Source organism: Trachemys scripta, chromosome 4, assembly GCF_013100865.1.
Source record: "Trachemys scripta elegans isolate TJP31775 chromosome 4, CAS_Tse_1.0, whole genome shotgun sequence".
Lineage (NCBI taxonomy): Eukaryota > Metazoa > Chordata > Testudines > Emydidae > Trachemys > Trachemys scripta.
Window position 1 is genome coordinate 114,186,555 of NC_048301.1, and position 14,243 is coordinate 114,200,797.

General features: G+C 47.1%; 1 protein-coding gene across 1 annotated transcript in view; it reads right to left on the bottom strand.

The window, feature by feature from the left end:
- The window catches only part of LOC117877411 (NACHT, LRR and PYD domains-containing protein 3-like), a 45,998-nt gene that overhangs the window by 9,142 nt on the left and 22,613 nt on the right, over positions 1 to 14,243 (bottom strand). The window contains exons 7-10 of the mRNA XM_034770525.1: positions 11,652 to 11,822; positions 4,808 to 4,981; positions 2,695 to 2,865; positions 888 to 1,058 (exon numbers count right to left, since the gene is read on the bottom strand). Of these exons, the coding sequence (XP_034626416.1) occupies positions 888 to 1,058; positions 2,695 to 2,865; positions 4,808 to 4,981; positions 11,652 to 11,822 (687 nt within the window). The remainder of the gene's footprint in view (positions 1 to 887; positions 1,059 to 2,694; positions 2,866 to 4,807; positions 4,982 to 11,651; positions 11,823 to 14,243) is intronic.

The following is a 14,243-nucleotide window of genomic DNA, read 5'->3' on the forward strand; positions in this document are numbered from 1 at the left end:
CTTAGAGACTAACAAATTTATTAGAGCATAAGCTTTCGTGGACTACAGCCCACTTCTTCGGATGCATCCGAAGAAGTGGGCTGTAGTCCACGAAAGCTTATGCTCTAATAAATTTGTTAGTCTCTAAGGTGCCACAAGTACTCCTGTTCTTCTTTTTGCGGATACAGACTAACATGGCTGCTACTCTGAAACCTAACTTTTTAGTGTCAACCAAACTTTAGTGAGTTAAATAAACAGAGGACCTACAGAAAATATCCATGGGGCATGAAGAGGCTCTGTGTGACCCAACTTCTCTCTAGTAAAATACGACAAATCTACAGTGCAGTGGGGTCTCTCAGCTGTACATGGGAGGAGAGTAGGTGTTTTTGGGTGGTCATTAGAAGAACTGTTTGGGATTTTTTCAGTGAAATAGTTTTTCCATCAGAAAATGCAGATTAGTCACAAACTTTTTGTGGGAATGTCTCGGTGTTGATGGAAGTTCTGTTGGGAAGATACAATCTCTCCGAGCCAGGCTGGACTTTCTGGACAAAACTACAGAGAGAGCAAGACTAGAATAGCCAGTAGCCACGTGGTTGGGGCATTCACCTGGCCTGTGTGAGGCCCAGCTTCGTCTCCTTCCAAATCAGGCAGAGCAGTGACTTTAACCTGTGCCCCCCACATCTCAGGTGGGTGCCCTAACCAGTGGGCTATTGGCTAGTCTAGCTTCTCTCTCTCTAAGAAGGTGTTTGTTTCATCACACTGCAGAAGGGGGGAAATATTGAGTTTTCACAGGATAGAAAACAGTTCCCCACAGCTGTTAGTAGTACTGATGCCTCAGTAGACAAAGCTCAGGTCACTGTAGTACAATGTTAATAAGCACAGACTGCAGGAAACCAGCTGTTACTTACACTAGTTTCTGTAGTTTGCAATCTGGATGTTTCAGTCCCTCACACAGCAGCTGCACGCCTGAATCCCCCAGTTTGTTATTCGCCAGTTCCAGCACTGTCAGGCTCTGGCTGGTGCTGAGAATAGTGGAGAGATCCCCACAGCAAGCAGCTGTGAGGCTGCAACTCCCCAGCCTACAAGAGACAAATACACAGAGAGGGAAGTGATCACTTGTTTCCTCCCTGTTGGCTGGAGAGGGTTTCATTTCCATTCTGGCGGGAGGGAAGGATGGCTCTTGCCACATGTGCCACTAGCCAAATACTTAGGGGCTAGGGACATCCCAGGTCCTCAGTGAGTAAGGGGTTAATTCTGACTTCCTTCCATCTGTCCTTGCATAGGTGCTCAGGGAAAGGGCTATCAAAACAGCTGCTGGGGAGCCAGTGGGCGCAGAATGGCTATGGGTTGAGATGGCTGCAAATCCAGGCTGAGTGAGCCTCAGGCTGGGGTGGTTTATGATTTGATGTGTTTAAGTTGTTTTGCTTTGCCTACTGAGATTTACTTGTGCTGAAATACCCTTCCCGGTTACCAGAGTCTTGCTGCCGTACAGTGCTACAGTACCACCCTGTACACCTGCTGCTTACGCTGCCTCTTCCCAACTCTCAATAAGACATTTGCTGTCGCAGCTGAGTCTTCAGAGCTTTGCTGGCCCTGCAAGTTTGGCCTGAAACTACCTCTGGGAGGATATATCACGTAGGGTCCCGCAGGGGTCTGTCCTGGGTCCGGTACTGTTCAATATTTTCATTAACAGCTTGGATGATGGAGTGGCAAGTACACTTATAACATTTGCAGATGGCACCAAGCTGGGAGGGGTTGCAAGCAATTTAGAAGACAGGATTAGAATTCAAAATGATCCTGATTAATTGGAAAATTGGTCTGAAATTGATCATGTTAAATAGAGACATGCAATGTACTACACATAGGAAGGAAAAATATCAAATGCACAACTGCAAAATGGGGAATAACTGGCTAGGCGGCAGTACTGCAGAAAACGACCAGGGGATTATAGTGGATCACAAAGTGAATATGAGTAAACAGTGTGATATATTTTTTGAAAAAGGCTAATATCACTGTAGGGTGTATTAGCAGGAAAGTCGTAAGTAAGGTATGGGAGGTGATTGTCCCACTCTACTCATCACTGGCGAGGCCTCAGCTGGAGAACTGTGTCCAGTTCGGGGCAACCCAGTTCAAGAAAGATGTTGACAAATTAGAGAGTCTAGATGAGAGCAACAAAAGTGAAAAGAGGTTTAGAAAACAAGCTCCATGAGGAAAGGTTGAAAAAATTGGGCATGTTTAGTCTACAGAAGAGAAGGCTGAGGGGCAACATAACAGTCTTCAAATACGTGAAAGGTTGTTATAAAGACAATGGTGATCCATTGCTCTCCATGTCCATCAAGGGTAGGACAAGAAGTAATCAGTTGAATCAGCAGCAAGGGAGATTTAGGTTGGATATTAGGAAACACTTTCAAACTATAAGGATATTAAAGCCCTGGAACAAGTTACCTAGGGAGTCTGTGGCATCCCTGTCGTTGGAGGTTTTTAAGAACAGGTGAGACAAACACCTGTTGGGGATGGGCTACGTTCACTTAATTCTGCCTCTGCACTGGGGGATGGACTTGATGACCTCTCGGGTCCCTTCCAGCCGTACATTTCTATGGAGTGGAAGGTGCAGGGCCTGGGGCTGCTGGAAGCAAGCATTACAGTTCTGTAAACCCAGCAGCCAGAGCTACCATGCTAGCAGGCACAGACTGGAGGAGACCAGCCGGTACTTACAGTATTTTCTGCAGTTTGCAGTTGAGATGTCTCAGTCCTTCACACAGCAGCTGCACTCCTGAATCTCCCAGCTTCGTCCCCCAAAGGTTCAGCTCTGCCAGGGCCTGGCTGGTGCTGAGAGCGGAGGAGAGAAACCAGCAACATACAGCTGAGAGTCTGCACCCCTCCAGCCTGCATGACATGAAGAGAGAATGGAAAATGACTCATTTCTGACCCATGCTCTGTGTTCCCCTCACAGATGTCCATGTAAGTCTAGAAAGATTTGTTATTCTGGGAGTGCAGGGAGAGACGACAGCGCTGTGGAAAGAGGCCAGGGGGAATAAAAACACGAAAGGTTGTTAGTGTGGATTTCTTCCATGCACGCCTGTCAGGCAGGGTTTAGCTCTCATTTATGTTGGTGTAACTCTGGAGCAAATCCCTTGCAATCAATAAAGGCTGACTTGCAAATACAGAGCAGCTGAGAGCACAGTCTGGCCCGTTATGTCGGTTACCCAGCACTCCACAAGTGACTGTTCAGTTGAAGTGAAGGGAGGAGGCAGGTTGTGGGGACACTTTTAGTGGGTTGGGAGGGGGAAGGTTGTGGCTGGAAAATAGTTCAAACATTTTCATTGTAGCGCTCTGGATCCCTTCTGGTTTAAGCAGATGCAGCCAGAATAAGCTCTCCAGCCCCAAATGTTCCCCAGGGCCGTTTTGGGGCAGATTTTCAAGAGACAAAAGCACCAGCAAAGTGAATGTCAAAATCAGCCTTCTTTTACTGCAGCTGCTGTCTATCATTGGAGGTTTGCCACCAACCCCTAATTCAGGGACCCCCATTCTCTCCCTAGAACATCAGAGCCATGGCTGGAGGGATGAGCTGCTTCCGTCCCCATCTCTCCCCACCAACCTCCAAGCAGGGCCTCAAAGCTCTGCCTGTTAGTATGTAGGTGGACAGGACTCGTCTCAGGGCTCTTTGTTTTTTCTCCACCATCAGTAACGATTGGCCTCTCCTCCCCCACAGCCCTGCAGAGAGTGACGGTGGCACCTCTCTCTGGTGGCAACTACCCCGTCTCTCCCTCACAGCTCAGAGGAGGGTAGGTAACGAGAAACTCACTAATAGTGATATGAGGGGGAGGGGGGAGGGGGGAGGGGGGAAGGGAAGATTCACAGATGAAGTGTGTCTGCTTCACTGCTGTGCTGCTCTGACAGATCTACTGGAATAGTCCATGGAATAGTCTCCACCTGGAAGTGGTGTTAGCTCCATGGTTTGGGCCATCATCACAGACCAGACAACTCATGGGGAAATACACTGTAGGGAGCAGGGTACGAGGTGAAATAATGGCCTTGTAAACCTGGTGCAGTGCCCACCGCCCACCAGCTTTGGATCTAATGTGCTGCAGAGAAGGGGTCTCTGGAGACTGTGTTAGTGACAGATCACTCCTACATCACCACCCACCATACTCTGATTGACAGCTGCCTCAAAAGGAGGCAGCTTGTGCCATTCATTTGGCTGGGGTATCTGCACTCAGCTGCTTTGACGCCATGGAAGGCTTTTAAAGTTTTAAAAGTTAATATATAAAGGTGTCAAAGTCATTAAAGTTATCTTTAAAATGGGCTGTTAGAGGAAGGGTAAGAGTGTTCTTTTTTTTTTTTTTTTTTTAAAAAGCCCAATATTAAAGAATTGGTTTAAAAAAATTCAAATATTTATTTTCCCAAGACTGGGACTGTGTAGCCAGCTGTCTGCTGTGGGGCCACCTTTGCTTAATATTTCCATTTTCCAAACAGGCCAGGCTGGGTGCGTGTTGTGAGCCATTGACAATGGTGCTGGAGAGACATTTAAATTTATGGAGATATTCTATCTCCTAGAACTGAAAGGGACCTTAAAAGGTCATCAAGTCCAGCCCCCTGCCTTCACTAGCAGGACCAAGTACTGATTTTGCCCCAGATCCCTAAGTGGCCCTCTCAAGGATTGAACTCACAACCCTAGGTTTAGCAGGACAGTGCTCAAACCACTGAGCTATCCCTCAGCTTTTCCATATACCTACGGGGACAGACACCAGATACCAGTGACAGCCCCGTGAAACACTTTACATAGAGGTCACCTGAAAATACACAGAGGAGACCAAATATTACTTACCCCAATATCTGTAATTTGCAGTTTGGCTGTTTCAGTCCCTCACACAGCAGCTGAATTCCAACATCTCCCAGAGAAAAATTATAACTGAGATTCAGCTCTGTCAGGCTCTGGCTGGTGCTGAGAACAGTGGCGAGATCCCTACAGCAAGCGCCTGTGAGACCGCAAAATCTCAACCTGCAGGAGAGACAAATGCAGGGCAGATCCATCAGAGAGCGAATGAGGCTCATCATAGGTGTTCGACAGGTGGCCCCACCCAACATCTCCTTTCCCTGACCAATCAGCATCAGGAATGAGCCAGAAATCCAGCCCTAGACTCTGTCCCAAGACCCATCCCTTGACCAATGAGAACCCCGAACCAGGTTTGGGTGTGACTTCCTGCATTAGCCCCACTGCTTGCACTATAGAGAAAGAGAGAAAGTGAAGTTTCAAGGAAGGCTCTAGGAAAGGATTAGGAGGAGGAAAATGGGGAAGATGGATGGAGAAGTTTGGAGGGTGGAAAATATCAGAAGAGAGAAGTTAATTGGAGAGTAAAAACAGACACTACAAAACAATGAGGAAAAAAGAGTCAGAGAGAAAAGGAGAGAAGAAAACATTCAAGCAGAGAAAAACTAAAAATAGTAAAGGGAAGACCTAGTGATACTCTGTTACATTATTTTATATCAAGTTTGATCCCAAAACGTTGCAATAAAATACACTCATGGCATGTGGCCAACCCCAAAAGTTCCAAAATTATGAGTCAGACTCCAAAAAGTCACAATATCAGCTTAGAATTCAGGGGATTTTTTTTACAAATACATTTTGGGTTCTTTTTCTTTGTCTTCTGTTTTTTGAGACTTTAGGGTTTGTGTTTTCAGGCTTTCTCTGTAACCACAAGGGCTAGAAACTTAGCTTTCATTTTTAAAAAGTGAGGGGCTCACTTATTCACATGACTCCAGAAGCTGTGACTTTAAGAAAAGCCATCAAATATCAAAATTTGTGATAAAATCATGAGATGGCAACAATGTTATATATCAGACACCATGACTCCATAGGACTATGGGGTCTCTGTAGCCTAGTTAGGAATGGTAGGTGGGCTTGGGAGTCCATTTGTCCAGAGATTAGAGGAGGGAATAACCTGATTTTTGTTTATCTCAAAATCTTTACTGTAAAATAATGGGTTTTCAGTCCTCCTTTAATTGCAAATCTGAATGCAAACTTAATTATAGAATTGCTAGCACTCCCTCCACAAGTTTTTCCCCAGTGTTGGTGTTGGGTTTTAGAATATTTCATGCTTGCATCTATCTGAAATAATCATATATATTTTGGGGGTCCTGTGGTTTTGATGCACATCTGTTTTCGCAGTACATTACCTGATGTACTAGCAAGTTATCCTAGCACAGAAGTCCAGATGAACACCCGCTGTGCTTGTATTATTGATTATTTTATTACATTATTTTTATTGCACAGCATTCTGACTTCGAAACATATGAAAAGCTTCTAAAATACAGGAAATTGCACCTAACTTTTCAAAAATGTCTGGGTGGCCATGGCTAGTTCATGCCACTGCTCACTGCTGCCCATGCTACCACGGCTACGCTACTATTTTTAGTGCAGTAGCTCAGATCAGCACTAGCATGAATGTGTGTACATGAGCTGGGAATCACACACTCCCAGCTCCAATTGCAGATATAAGCTAAGGCTTCTAGGGCAGAGAGCTACTTATCAATGGATAGACACGAGATGTAAGCAGAGTCAGGATGAGCTCTACCCTGACATCTGGTGGTGAATTATGGCGAGTGTGGAAAAGAACTCCAGGGGCTGATCTTGTTTGCATAGGCACACCCACTCGCCTGGCATGAAACCACAGCAACTCAAAGTGGTTACTTTGGCTGGTGTGGGATCCCCAGTTTCTCTGTTATTGGGGCAGGAAGAATAAAGTTTTGTTACCCTGATTCTGTGAATCAAGGCCAGTGGAACTGTTGTATGACAGAAGGACTGAGTGAGTCATTCACCATTACCTAAGTAGCATTTGCTTGTCAAGGGGCATGGGTTACAAAACCCAGTGAATTGAGAGAGGATGGGGACAGGCATTTGTACCTGATGGTATGGTGCCCCTCCTCCCCGCGAGGGGGTTGAAACACCAATTGCACTACCTCCTCTCTCCACTGTTGAAGGTCAAAGCTAACTTTGATTCCCTTAGGAGTCTAGTTACAGACTGCTGAGCTGAGTTCACTTTGGGCCAATAGTGCACCAGCACTGGGGCTCCCCTACTACTAGCTGAAATCACTAAGAGCTGAAATCACTGAGGTTGTGTTAACTAGTGGGGGAGCCTGAACTATATTGCTAAGCTAACTTAGCTTAGCAGGAGTGAGCGGAGCGGCTGGAGGAGCAGCGAGCAGAGCAGAGCCTTGTGGGAGCGGCCCAAGGGACGGCTGGAGCGGAGCGGAGCGGCTCACAGGTCGGTGAGCGGAGCGGCGCGGCTCACAGGTCGGTGAGCGGAGCGGAGTGGCTGGAGGAGCAGCTAGCAGAGCAGAGCCTTGTGGGAGCGGCCCAAGGGACGTCTGGAGCGGAGCGGAGCAGCTCACAGGTCGGTGAGCGGAGCGGAGTGGAGCAGCTGCCAGAGCAGTTCGTGGGACGGCAGGAGTGGGACTGCGGGTGGAGTGGAGCAGTTCGTGATGAAGGCTGCGGTAGAACCCCACGGAGAAGCAGCCGGTTGGCCTCGGATCACATAAGGTGCCCCTTAACACCCTGCTCACCCCCCCCCCCCTTTGAACTCTGGGGCTGCACTGATCATGGACAGAGACTTTGGGGGGTTGTTGGACTTTTGGGACTTTGGTGATTCTTGGGTCGCTGGTTTCAAGAACCAACAGGAGAGGACACGGCCCAATTTGCTGGGGTGGGTCTTCGCTCATGGTTTGGTCTAAGAACTCTAGTTGTGGTGTTTTCCAATTTAATGCTGATGTTGTTTACCTCATGTTATTAAACATTTTCTGTTACACTCAGACTCCGTGCTTGCGAGAGGGGAAGTATTGCCTCTTAGAGGTGCCCAGGGGGTGGTATGTAATTGTCCCAGGTCACTGGGTGGGGGCTCGAGCCGGTTTTGCATTGTGTTATTGAAACGGAACCCCTAGATACAGAACCCGGCCCTTGTTGCTGCCAACGTAGATGGGCAGAAGGGTTACACTAGGGATAGTGATGAGGGGTCCAAGCACAGTATCTGATTTGGGGAACTGTGTCCGGGAAATTCAGGAAGCTGACTACCCAGGGCCTGGAGCTACCCAAGCAAAAATGCAAAAGCCATGAAGAGCTGTGGGGAGGCGAACTCCTGCCATCCGCCCCATGGATACATACTTGGAACAGCTAGCCCATGCTGCTGCTCACACTGCCATAGCTACATCACTATATTTAGCACGCTGGGTCAATGAGAGCTAGTGCGAGTGTGTCTAGTCACTCTGGGAATCACACCCCCAGCTCCGAGTGCAGACGTAGCCTTCGTGTGGGCAAAAGACTGTGGGAGTGTCTCATGGATATGAGACTTTTCCACTCCAATCCAAGGTTTACATGCAAGACACACAAGAAATACAAGTCAGCCTCTGGAAAGCATTACTCTAGGCACCAGCCACCAATCCAGTACAAATGAGTTTCAGCCACGGCACACAAAATTACTACAGACACAGGCACACCTCAGGATCAAAGCTAGTGTTGAACAAAGCAAGGTTAGTGGCTTAAAAGCCCTTTATCAGCTTGAATTAGATCTCTGACCTGGTCTGCATCCCCAGAGCCTGGCTATCTGACACTGCAGGCTGGGAGCTGGATCATTTCATCCTTCCAGCTGACACAGGGCCCTACAGACCCAGACTAGGCAGTTCCCGTGGCAGAGAGCCAATTTTATTGCTATCCAGCTTCAAAAGAAACTCCTTTGTAACAAAATCCCTTGAGTGCATCTACTTAATCTGAGAGACCAATGACAAGCCCAATAAGACATCCCAATAGCACAGATCTATTACCTACAGAGAGCTCAAGTTTTCTGGAGGAGCTGACAGAGACACTGGCTGACATGGTGATGCAGTTCCTGAGGCTCATCATTCTTGGAGGCTTAAATATTCACACGGACAATACACCTAATCCAATGCACAAAACTTTCTATTTGCCCTGTTCTCCTTTGGATTCTCACAGGCAGTCTCTAGGCCTTAAAAACACACACAGCTGGTCACATCCTGACCTTTATAATGAACGTGGATCACTCCCCGATGCCAGTCAGATTACCACCTTCAAAAGAGAAAGAACATAAGAACGGCCATACTGGGTCAGAGCAAAGGTCCATCTAGCCCAGTATCCTGTCTTGTGACAACAACAACAAAGAGTCTGGTGGCACCTTAAAGACTAACAGATTTATTTGGGCATAAGCTTTCGTGAGTAAAAACCTCACTTCTTCGGATGCAACCGAAAAAGTGAGGTTTTTACTCACGAAAGCTTATGCCCAAATAAATCTGTTAGTCTTTAAGGTGCCACCAGACTCTTTGTTGTTTTTGTAGATACAGACTAACACGGCTACCCCCTGATACTTGTCTTGTGACAGGTGCCCCAGAGGGAATGAACAGAACAGGTAATCATCAAGTGCTCCATCCCCTGTCGCCCATTCCCAGCTTCTGGCCAACAGAGGCTAGGGACACCATCCCTGCCCATCCTGGCTAATAGCCATTGGTGGACCTGTTTTCCATGAATTTATCTAGTTCTTTTTTGAACCCTGTTATAGTCTTGGTCTTCACAACATCCTCTGGCAAGGAGTTCCACAAGTTGACTGTGCGTTGTGTGAAAAAAATACTTCCTTGTGTTTGTTTTAAATCTGCTGCCTATTAATTAATTAATTTCCAGGCAAGAAGGTCTTAACATCATGGTCCATCCTAGAGAGCTCATTGATCCAGTTAGATCCACGAAGTACTGATACCCTAGCCCAGCAGCCAAGGACTAGAAGAACCAGTGAGACATCACAGTCACTGACTGACCACAGCCATGAATACTTTGGTTCTGAAGCACTTCCTTCCCATTTGGCCTTCACAGAGCTTTGTGATTTCTTCTTCCTGTGACAGATGATGCAAGGAGGCAAGAAAACCCAAGTGTCAGTGTTGAGAACACTCAAGAAAAAACAAATTCCTCTTTGCCTGCTCCTTGGCCATGGAGGAGACCAAGAGATCCTCCTTCTCCTCTTCCATAGCAACCACCAAGGCTATATCAATGCAGTTGGACTATGGAGGTGTGAATTGCAACAGCACAGCATTCTGGTGCATGCAGCTCCCCAATGTGGACGGTCCTAGTGCGAACTAAGAGATACCTAGCTTGTGTTAACATAGTCCTCTTCAAACAGGACTATGTTAGCGTGAACTAGGTACCTTTTTGTTTGCACCAGCATTGTCTATATAGGGGGGTTACAACACAGCACTTTGGTGCATGCTGCACTTCACACCCCTGTAGTCTGAACTGCAGGGCTGGGTAGACAAGCCCCAAGTCACACCCCACAGAACTATTCTGGATTGTCAATAACATTGCTAACCTAGATGTCTCCTAGCTCCAGAGCCCAGCACCACTCAAGAGCAGGGCCATCCCTGGGGGGCTGCAGAGCCCAGGGTGGATGTGATGAATCCATTACATCCGGGACCGACCCGTCACTTCTGGGAGCGACCGCGCTGGCCAATTGCTCTGGCCTGCAGGGCCTCCCAAAGTGCGGGGCCCAGAGTGGCCACCCCGATTCTTCGTACCCTAGGAATGACTGAGCAAGAGCATCTAGAACCCCTACTAACAAATACTGTCATCGTCTGCTTTTGAGGATAGAAATCTGCTCCCCCAACCTGGAGCATGCAGTAACCTGGCCAGGTCTTAAGAATCCATTGCTTGATACAACCAGCCTTACAAGCGAATGCCCGGTATCATCAGGTCTCCTGTTTCTGAGCAATCTAGTCAAGCAGCTACTGAACAGCTGCATCCAACTTCACCTGTCCATTGGCAATATCCAGCTGGGTTTTAAGCCTAGACACAGAACAGACATGGCACTGCCAAAGCTGTGGAGAACCTCCTCCTGTCCACAGGCAAGAGGATTTTTGAAGCTTTTACTGTCAGCGTTTGCAGAATGGTGACAAATCCTCCTCTTGTTGGAGTCAACAGTAAAACTTGGAGATGGGGTGGGGGAGCACCTTAGTATTGGGATGTTGTATGCAGCAAAAACTACTTTCATCCAGCTGAACAATGATGGAAGGACATGGGATGGAGAACTGAGAAGATTCAATGGCACCCCCCCTCCAAGGGGGGATGTGAGGAAGTAAAAATCAACAGGGAGGTCGGGGGAGGGTCAGGGACAGAGGGAGGAGCAGGAGGGGATCAAGGCAGCAGGAACTGACTTAAATGAATCTTATATTCTTTTTTCTCCAGTTTGCTCAAGGGGGTGGGAGGTGAATTCCCTCAGCTCTGTAAGTGCTTTGAGATCCTCAGCTAGACGGTGCTCTAGGAGGGCATGTCATTCGGCTTCAGGGATAGAGACTGTTCCTGTCCCTCCCACCACCTACCCTACAGACCGGAGAGAGGGATGAGAAGCGGATGCGGGGGTGATTGGACATGAGGAGAAATTGTTCACAGAGGGATCAGAGCTGTCCTAGATTGCAAGTGGTGATTTTCCTTCACTGAAAGGGTCCTCATAGGTAGTGCCTCCTTCTTGCTCTCACATGCTTAGGGGTGGGGAGAAAGTATCCCCCAACTGAGGCATTAATAGGAGAGACTCAGCTTTTAACCTCACCACGTACCTGCAGGAAGTTGATCATACCCCATCACACCTCCTGCCAAGGTCTGTACATAAAGGAAACTGGTCAATACTTACACTAGTCTCTGCAGTTTGCAGTTTGGCTGTTTCAGTCCTTCACACAGCAGCTGTATTCCCATGGCTCCCAGTTGATTATCACTCAGGTCCAGATCTGTCAGCAACTGGTTGTTGCTGAGAGCAGAAGAGAGCTCCCCACAACAAGCAGCTGAGAGTTTACAAGCCTTCAAGCTGAAAGAGGTAGATACCCAGATTAGAGAATGAGCACGTCTGTCTATCCAGTCCTCTCTTCTCAATACAAATCCCAGCGTGGAAAGCCAAGAAGCATTTACCATAGTCCCCATGACCCTTAATCTAAGGATTTGCAACGTATCAATAAGCAAATGAATAGAGGCTGGTATGAAAAATGAAGAATAAGGGAATTATATAGGAAGCCAGTTGTAAATTAGAGTTTCTCTTTCTTGTAGACGAAAAATCTCAGTGCTTTAGAAAGAAATATCACCCAGATCAAAGAGACTATGACCAAAATAGACAAACTGAAGATATATTAGGTATCAGAGGGGTAGCCGTGTTATTCTGAATCTGTAAAAAGCAACAGAGGGTCCTGTGGCACCTTTAAGACTAACAGAAGTATTGGAGCATAAGCTTTCGTGGGTGAATGCCCACTTCATCACCCACGAAAACTTATGCTCCAATACTTCTGTTAGTCTTAAAGGTGCCACAGGACCCTCTGAAGATATATTGTCCTCTTGTATCAATCTAGCTGCATTTACACCAGGGGTTGAATTTTTAATTTATTTTAATTTTAATTGACTTTTCCACACCTCTGTGTCACGTAGCTATGTTGACCTAAATTTTAAGTGTAGATCAGGCCTTAAACATGATGGCTAGATACTGAGGGCTTGTCTATACAAGGACATTGACCAGAATAGCTCCCTGTGTGGACATACTATTCCAGAATCAAAATCACTTTTCCTTTAGAACAATTACTTTGCTTTGCCAGCTATTGGGATTCTCATCTGTTGCAAGCTGCAGAGTTGTCCATTAGCAGCCTGGGGATCTCAGAGCTGCTCTAGTTTACACTAGGGAACCATTCCAATACCTGGAGCAGCCCTGAATCTGGGAGGCATAAAGATGGTTTAAATCCACTTAGCTCCACCCTCCCTCTGGAATGTGAGATCTTTGCTGCGCCTCTTAGAAGCTCAGCAATGAATCTTAACTTTGGTGTTGGCAGCAGTGGGATTGTAAAAGAGAAGTTTACACTGGGGTCCTTCTATGGGCATCTATTATGTCCATTAGCCTGTGTTCCACAAGTGTGTGTTCAGCTAAGCTGAAGGTGAGGGTAGAGTGTGGCTGCATTTTCAGTGGGGTGGTGAATCCTGAAATGCATCTGTGAAACCGTTCAAAACTTTTTCTTGCTGAGCTTGGAGGGGCCATGGGAAGGTGCCTTGCCTCTATTTGCCAGAAGCTGGGAATGGGCGACAGGGAATAAATCACTTGATGACCTGTTCTGTTCATTTCCTCTGAAGCACCAGGCATTGGCCACTGTTGGAAGACAGGATACTGGGCTAGATGGACCTTTGGCCTGACCCAGTATTGCCGTTCTTATGTTCTTATGTGGTGTGGCTGTGAGGAACCCCAAATGTGGGCCTAGTGTATGAGGAAGGGGCTCTACACATCCATCAGCAGCATAATAGGCTCAGAGAGGTGTGAAATGGCCCATTCATCTCAATGGGACATTCTCAGCTGAATGAGAACACCACATGGAGATGAAAACAGCCTGAAACAATAGCTCCGAGAGGTGTGAACTGCTCCATTCATCTCAGTGGGAGTTCTCATCCCCCCACTCCGTCAGGTATTTAGTATTCTGGTTTACACATGGGAGGCAGGAAGCTGGGCTCAGATCCCCCAGAAGTTTCAAACGTAAGTAATGTAGGCTGGATCTGACGTACAGGCTGTTTTAGTGTCCCACAGACATAAGGGAATTTCTGGCCCTCGTGGCAGCAGAGATCACCAATGTGAGCCAAATTTGTACCTGATGCAGTGAAGTCAGCCTGAATTTGCAGAGAGTCTGAAACAATGAGTCAGGAGTGGGGACTCTCCTGTCCCCCAGTAATCTGACAGCACTATCAACTTTATTGCTCACCAGTGAGATTTCAGTGCCAACATCAACTACTGAATCACTGATCATTGTAGTGGGTGGAATGAGGGGATTAGGGGATGGGAACAAAGCCTGCTGGGTTGGGAACTGGAAGTTGCTGCAGGGAAGGAAATGCAGAGAACACACTGGAGACAGCAGAAGAGAAAGCAGAGAGGGGAGGATAGAGAAGGAAGAGAAACCAAAGGCAGAAAAGCAGCGGGCTTAAAGGTGAGCAGATTTTTCCACTGATAATGAATGCAATACTAAAGCATTACACAAACAATAAATAGTTACAAAACATTTAGTTACTACATAAAGGCCATAGCCTCCCCTTGATCTCTGACATGAAGGGGGCATTCCACTGCGCATCATGGAGAGAATATAGTATTTATAGCCTGACCTAAGGACCATAGTATCAGAGGGGTAGCCGTGTTAGTCTGAATCTGTAAAAAGTAACAGAGGATCCTGTGGCACCTTTGAGACTAACAGAAGTATAGGGAGCATAAGCTTTC